The 7,493-nt window shown below is 52.7% G+C and overlaps 1 protein-coding gene across 1 annotated transcript; it reads right to left on the reverse strand.

Annotated features, from left to right (window-relative positions):
• Positions 1–4,971: 4,971 nt before the first annotated feature.
• On the reverse strand, positions 4,972–7,311 carry LOC135292824 (serine/threonine-protein kinase pim-1-like). The gene is made up of 4 exons (XM_064406895.1): positions 7,257–7,311; positions 6,701–7,067; positions 5,903–6,082; positions 4,972–5,647 (listed from the first exon to the last, which is right to left on the reverse strand). The coding sequence occupies exons 2-4, from the start codon at positions 6,954–6,956 to the stop codon at positions 5,541–5,543; spliced, it is 543 nt and encodes a 180-aa protein (XP_064262965.1). The 5' UTR covers positions 6,957–7,067; positions 7,257–7,311; the 3' UTR covers positions 4,972–5,540.
• Positions 7,312–7,493: the final 182 nt, after the last annotated feature.

The following is a 7,493-nucleotide window of genomic DNA, read 5'->3' on the forward strand; positions in this document are numbered from 1 at the left end:
GATTCAGGGTTCTCCACAAATTGTGGAATTGGCAGCAGTCACTCGAGCATTTCAATATTTGAACAACCTCTCAATTTGATTACGGATTCCGCATATGTCGTGGGGGTAGTCAGACGCTTGGAAGGTTCACTCTTGAAAGAGGCCAACAATGAAATATTGTATTCATATCTGGTGAGCATGAAAACTTTGTTAGAAAATAGGGAACATAAATATTTTATCACACACATCAGAGCTCACACAACACTTCCAGGATTTTTAGCAGAGGGGAATGCTCGAGCAGACAGGTTGACAATGCCCATTTCACAGACACTCCCAGACATTTTTGAGCAGGCAAAATTGAGTCATAGCTTTTTTCATCAGAATGCACATGCATTGATGGAATCCTTTTGTTTCACAAAAACTCAGGCGAGAGAGATCATCAATGCTTGTCCAGATTGTCAACTTGTACAGCCGCCAGCCTCAACAGGAGCGGTCAATCCACGAGGATTGGAAATTCTTCAGCTATGGCAAACAGATGTCACGAAATATCCCTCATTTGGGAGGCTCAAAAATGTTCACGTTTCAGTAGATACATTTTCGGGAGCAGTCTTTGCTTCAGCACATGCAGGGGAAACAGCAGACCATGCTTGTCGACACTTTCTACAAGCATTTGCGTCATTGGGTGTGCCTCAGGAAATAAAAACAGATAATGGTCCAACTTATACAGGCAGGGTGCTTGACAAATGTTTGAAAAAATGGGGTGTCAGACATACCTTTGGTATTCCACACACACCCACAGGTCAAGCAATCATTGAAAGAACACACCATACCTTAAAATCCCTTCTAGATAGACAGAGGAGGGGGGAGCCAGAGGCGACGCCACACATGAAATTAAATAAAGCATTGTATGTGTTGAATTTCCTAAATAGTTCATCTTCAGAACCCAATCCTACAATCTTGAGACATTTCTCAAACAGTTCACAGGCAAGACTAAGGGAGAATCCTTTAGTTTTGATCAGAAACCCAGAATCAGGACAGATAGAAGGTCCTTTCAAACGAATCACTTGGGGCAAGGGTTTCGCTTGTGTTTCCACAGAGCAAGGTCCAAAGTGGGTGTCGGCACGACACATGAAGCCGTTTCGAATGCAAGAACAAAAGAACACAGATCCCAGAAACAGAGAGACAAGTACTCAGACGGAGGAGGAGACTCAAACTACAAGCAATAATCTAGAAGAAACAGAAGAATAAAAGACTTTGGGGGGTTTTCTGTAAAACTTTGGGTAGAAAATGGTGATATTTAGTCAGAAAGGTGGAGCGATGAACTTTGCAATGTTCATGTGTTTTGTCTCATTGCCAATGGTCTTGAACAACAAAGCAAATTTGCCAGTCAATCAGCCAGAAAAAAATGTTTGCGAAGTTTTAGCCCAGGCAGCAGATTTAGATAGCATTTGCCTGACGCACTCCAGACCAGGAAGGCCATTTTCAGCATGCATGATTGGATTGCCAGTGAATGAATGGCCAATTCCAGGACACACTGCAATCGAGATCTCACAGGTTGTTAAAGATCCTGTGAATGAATGGTGTACTTGGACACATTTCCTTCCTGTGGCTTCTTCCGAACCTCAGGAATTGGAGATTTTCGGGTCCATGACAATGAATGTATGCATGAAATTTGAGATTTCAGGTAAAGCAAAGCCAAACAAAACTACTGATGTCACTCCCAGTCATGAATTCTACAGAAATGCGTCAGCCTGGTGCAACAACACCATGGTGACAGACAAAGGGTCACTCCAAGTCCCAGTGCAACTGCCAAGGGGATTCTTTTTGATTTGTGGAGACAGGATTTGGCATGGTATTCCTGCGAATGCCAAGGGAGGTCCATGCAGCATTGGAAGAATTTCAATGCTGACACCAGATTTAAAAATGCAGAGGGAACAAAAACAAAGAAAAAAGATCTTTACAGCATTTCGATGAGAATTGTGATGACAGGGTTTACACTTGGAGCAAGGCAAGGAGAATTGCAACAGCAATTTTCTCACCTCAGGCAGCATCAAGGGTTGCTTTGACTCAATTGGATCATATGGGTTGTTGGCTGAACAAGCATGCTCAATCAGTCTCTCTTGCACTGAGTGACATGTTGCAAGACCTGAACAGTGTAAGACAGGCAACTCTGCAAAACAGAGCAGCAATCGATTATCTTTTGCTCGCTCACGGCCATGGGTGCAAAGAATTTGAAGGAATGTGCTGTATGAATCTCTCCGACCATTCCAGGTCAATCCATGAAAATATCGAAAAAATAGAGGAGAGTGTGAAGAAACTTGGTGAGATCACTGGATCTTGGATTGAAGACATAGCAAAGTTTTTTGATCTTTCACCTTTGGGAAAAGAATTTTTAAAGATAGGGTTTCAAATTTTGATGATTCTCATAGTCCTCTTGATTGTAATTCCATGCATTCTTTTGTGTGTGCGGGGTGTCATGAGTCGAGTTGCAAAGAGGGTGCTTTTGGTGCAAACAGAAGGGGGAGATGTGGGAACTCAGTACATCACTCCGGATGCCAGAGCTACCGAGACAACCCTTGGGGGGCTCGGAGGCCCTGGAATGTTGCCAAAAGTACCTGGTGGCTTGACTTTGATCCTTTTAAAGAAATGACACCTGAAGGTGAGGAGATGAGAGAATTTCAGGTCTGAATGGTGAGGGGATGTTATTCACTTGTTAGAACTTAAGTTAGAATGCACTGTACAGGGGGGTTTTATGTGTTGTACAGGGGGGTCTAGAATTCTGTGCATGGATCAGGAGTCCCAAGATGGAGGAATTTGGGCGTGCCCTGTCCTTCTTCTTTCTTCTCCTTGGCATCCATGTTCAGGATGATGTTGGCATGTGTGGATTGGTTCATAGAATGAGTACACTTGCCAACAAGGGCAGAAAGTATTGGGAATTAAAGGTAAATATCTAATACGTAGTTTTCATTATAAAAGAGACAACCGCCTCGTGGGCGGGAGAGAGTGCCTTTGGCTGTCTTGCTGATCAGACCTCGGCTGGACAGACAGAAAATCTTTGTAGATAAGAAATAATAAACTCGACTGAAGACCTAAAAGCAAGAGTCCAGACTCCTTCTTCGAGAGCGCGGCCTACCCAGAACCACTTTTTCCCGTGCTGGGGCAGAGACAAGTAACAGCCGACCCCGGCACCCCTCAGGCCATAGGAGATGAGAACACAACACTTGACAACACTGAGTGCGAGGCACAGATCCGGGTGCTCCCCATGAACCTCAGCTCTGGGAGCACTGTCTGCCCCAAGCTCCAGGGGCTGCAGTGGGAGCCCGCCTGGGCTCTGCCCTGGGGCCATCCTGCAGGGACAGCTGGAAACCGGGAGCATTCAGCTGCCATAAACAGCCAAGCCAGGGCTGCAGGGCAGCTGCTCCAGCCCGGACTGCACTGCTGTGTGCTGTGCTCTGGGGCTGGGGCTCCCGACACAGGGGACTGAACTGGAGTGCCAGAGGAGACAGAGAAGCTTCAGCTTCAGCCTAACTGAGGTGGGTGCATCGGCTGGGAAGAGTGGGGAGGCTCCAGGAGATTCACAGAGCTCGTCCTACTGCAAGGATGAGGAAAAGGGAGTGGGAACTCAGCAGTGAGGAGAGCTGAGGGCTGGAGAGTGGCTCTGAATGACACTAAAATCCCACTGAACCTCTGAGACATTGCTGCTCCTCAGCCAGTGACAGCATGAGTCCCTAAACCTGGTGCTTGGCCTTCCTTGTGGTCAGGGGCAACAAGGAAGGCCACTGAGTGATGGAGACAGCAATGGGCTAGGAATTCATTGGGGGAAAAGAGGGAGCAGTTGAGAAGTAAAAGGCAGGTGGGGGAGAGAACTGTTCAGAGAAGGGCTGAGCTACAGCTTGAGCATGGTGAAAAATGTCATTTGGAGTCATCCCAGATTGATTTGATTTCAGAAGGTATTGAACAATTTTAATTTTTGGCACGTGTCATGTTTTCCCTTGAAGGTGTACACTCTGCAAACTTGAGCTGTGTTGCTGAAATGCTCAAACAAGTCTGTGCTGCAGGTGACACCATTTCTTCTTTGGTTGATTCCGGCCCGGTGCTGAGCTCCAGCAGAGCCCTGGCAGAGCCCAGAGCAGCCTCAGCATCCGCAGAGCCCGGCTGCAAGGAGAGAAAGCAGAAACTGCTCGTCAGCTGAAGGCTCCTGTCCCCTTGTCCCAGCTGCCCATGGCACCCAGGCCATGCTGGCCGTGCCCAGAGCTGCCCATCAGTGCTGCCTTGGAGAGCAGAGCAGGAGGGCAGGACATGTGCCCAGCCTGCAGCCAGCCATGGCACATCCACCTGCTCAGCAGCTGCCCAGAGCAGGATGCTCCTGTGCTCGCTGCCATCTCCCAAAAGCTCTGATCCCACCTTGCCAAGCAGATGGGGACCCACCTCACGCCATCCACAGCTGGAAGAAAAGCTGGTCCCAAACGATGTCCTCAGCCTTCTCTAAGGGCACGGCCCATCCACGCCACAGCTGGTCCCAACATTTCCCAATCCAGACTGGACCCCATCTGGAACGCTTCCTCTAGAAAAACAAACAATAAATTATTGAAAATAGATTACAGACAAAAAGGGGAAACAAGAAAAGAGGTAAAAGATCTTATGTCTCTCAGGGGCTTGAGGAAGCACCAACCCCTGCATGCCAGGGAAAAAAACAGCCATGGGTGAGGAAGCCCAGGCTTTCTCCCTTTCCCCTGCACTGCCCCCCACAATAACCGTGATCCCAAAGCAAACAAGGGCAGTGGAGCAACCCAAGCCCTTCCTTGCCTGCACAGCAAAGCAGCCCCAGCACAGGTTCTGGAGTCCCACCTCTGCACCCACCACGGGGGTTTGTTTGTGTCGGGCTGGCTGCCCCAGCCCCAGCCCCAGCCCGGGGCACGGTGGGTGCTGGGGGCTGTTGGCAGGGCCGGGAGTCCACTCCCATTTTGTACCCACCCCAGCCCATTCCCCCAGCCCTGCCAAAAGCAGCTGGGCAGCCGACTGAACAATCAGCTGCATCCACCCCAGCAAAGGGGGGAACCTTTGGTTCTTGGCCAGGCTGTGCAATGCCCAAATCTGGGAGCATCCCCCTGCATGTGGACTCATCTGTAAATTCACTGTGGAGCCAGGCTTTGAAGAAGGTGCCAGAATTGAAGTCCATCATCTTCAGCTTACCAGTGGCCAGGTCCAGGAAGAGGCTGTCATCCCTGATGTCATCCGCACTGTCCCCAGCAGCAGCAGCCCCACCTGGTACAGCTTCTCTGGAGGCTCCTTCTCCTTCCCTGGGCTCAGACCAGGCTGTCAGAGCTCTGCCCAGGGCCCCAGCTGTCAGGGAACCAGGACAAGCAAAACCTGCTTGGATGACAGCCACCAGGGCTAGGCAGAGCAGCTCAGCTCCAGCACAAGGGCTGCGTGTTCCCATCCCATGACCCTGGTGCAGTGACACAGGCTGGGTTCCTTTGCTTCTGATGGCCAAGGCAGGTGTGGAGCTGTAACTTACCAGGGCCCTGCAGCACAGTGTGCCTGTGGCTCTCTCCCTTCTTCTAGGGCAGATGTATATCCTGCATCCAAGGATGACAGAACACCTCTTCTAATGAGGGCCTTTCCAAGTCCAGCATGGATAAACACCGCCTGATCAGATCTTGGCACTCTGGGCAGAGAAACCAGAAACCGCCGGTCAGTTGGAGAAGGCTCCTGTTGGCTTTGCCCCACTATTCCCTGACCAGGCCATGATGGATGTGCTCAGAGCTGGGCCTAAACTTTCCCATCAGTTCCCTGTTTTGGAGGAGAGCAGGAGAGCAGGACATGTGCCACCTCCTCAGCAGCTGCCAGAGCGGGATGCTCCCGAGCCCGCTGCTGTCTCCCAGCACTGGCATTCCCCCCGTGCCCAGAGATGAGGATCCACCTGGAGAGAGCCGTTGTGGCAGCGAGAGCTGATGGTCCCAGCTGATGTTCTGGTCCCTCCTGAAAGGGTGCTCCCCACAGACCATCTGGTGCAGCACGATGCCCAGGGACCAGATGGTAGCTGGCTCGCCATGGTACCAGCCAAAGCGGGTCCATTCTGGGGGGCTGTATGATAGTGTTCCTATGGAATACAGATGGAGTTCATCAGGGGGCTGCTGCTGCTCCCAGAGCCTGGCCCCAGCATCCCTGGGCATGCAGGGACTGCCCCACTGGCACACAGGGTGACCCACTGCCCCTCTTTCCAACACTTGCGGTTGGAAAAGAAGCCACTGGTGTTGGAAGAGGGCAGCAGAAGCCCTGGAAAGACCAACCATGACAGAAACACACTTAGTGCTGAGGGAAAACCATGCCTTCATCCTCCCTGCCTGCATTGCCCCAAAATACATTATGAACCCAGAAGAAACCAGGTGAGTGGACCAGCCCAAGCCCTTTCTCGCCTGCACACCAAACTGGCTGGGACACAGGTTCCAGGCCCTCCCATCTCTGCTACCCCCACCCACGGCTGCTTCTGTTCGGCTGGCTGCCCCAGCCCCAGCCCTGGGAAGAGTGGTGGGCAAAGGCTGCCAGCAGGGCTGGAAGATGGCTCCCCACCCAGCCCTTCTCAAACCCAACTCGGCTGAAGACTCCGTGCCATGAAGGGCAGCAAAAGGGAGAATCTCTGCTGCCACACCCAGCTTGGGCCATGAGATGCTGGGCCATCAGATACCAGAACCGGGATCACACCCCTGCGTGGGCTCACCTGCAAAATGAATGTAGGCTGTCTCTTGCAGGTAGGTGCCACAGCCAAAATCAATCAATTTGGCTTGCCCGGTGGCCAGGTCAACCAGGATGTTCCCTGGTTTGATGTCTCTGTGCAGGACCCTGCAGCTGGTGCCGTGCCAGACGGCCTCCAGCACCTGGTGGAACAGCTGCCGCGCCACCTCCTCGGACAGGAACCCCCGTGCCCGAATGAAATGCTGCAGGTCCTGAGAGTGCTCCAGGCGCTCCAGCACCATCACAATGTCGTTGGGGAGCTCAACCCACTCCAGCAGCTGGACCACACCAGGGAAGCCATTGGACACCTTTGCCAGCAGGACAATCTCCAGGGATGCGCTGGTGCCGTCGGGCTGCAGGAGGAGCACAATGCAGTCAGTGGGGGCTGATGCTGTGCCAGGGCTGGGCAACCCCTCAGCCAGCCCGGGATGCTCTGCGTCCTGTGCTGGCCCCACGCCCGCTCTCCTTCGAGGCGTCCCGGTGGCTTCCACCCTGCCGGGCCTCGGCTCATCCCTGCCCAGCACGGCACCTCGCTCACTCACCAGCTCACCCCAGTGATGGATGCGGTTCCGTGGCACCCTTTTGATGGCCACCTGCAAGCCAAGTGCAGAACAGGGCTCAGCTCGCTGTCCACCCTGCCCAGCCCCATCCTCCGCCCGCCTCCTCCTCCCTGCTCCTCCTCCTCCGCCCCCTCCTCCTCCGCCCGCCGCCGGCCCCGCCGCTCACCGGGGCGCCGTCCGAGAGCCGCGTTGCTGCGAAGACGCTGCCGAATCCGCCCC

This window comes from Passer domesticus, unplaced genomic scaffold (genome assembly GCF_036417665.1).
Source record: "Passer domesticus isolate bPasDom1 unplaced genomic scaffold, bPasDom1.hap1 HAP1_SCAFFOLD_51, whole genome shotgun sequence".
Classification (NCBI taxonomy): domain Eukaryota; kingdom Metazoa; phylum Chordata; class Aves; order Passeriformes; family Passeridae; genus Passer; species Passer domesticus.

Coding starts and splice junctions, on each gene's coding strand:
- LOC135292824 (XM_064406895.1), bottom strand. CDS start 6,956: ATGGTGCTGGAGCGCCTGGAGCACTCTCAGGACCTGCAGCATTTCATT. Junction 6,083..6,700: donor AGCCTACATTCATTTTGCAG/GTGAGCCCACGC, acceptor TGTATTCCATAG/GAACACTATCATACAGCCCC. Junction 5,648..5,902: donor GCCACAACGGCTCTCTCCAG/GTGGATCCTCAT, acceptor TTCTCTGCCCAG/AGTGCCAAGATCTGATCAGG.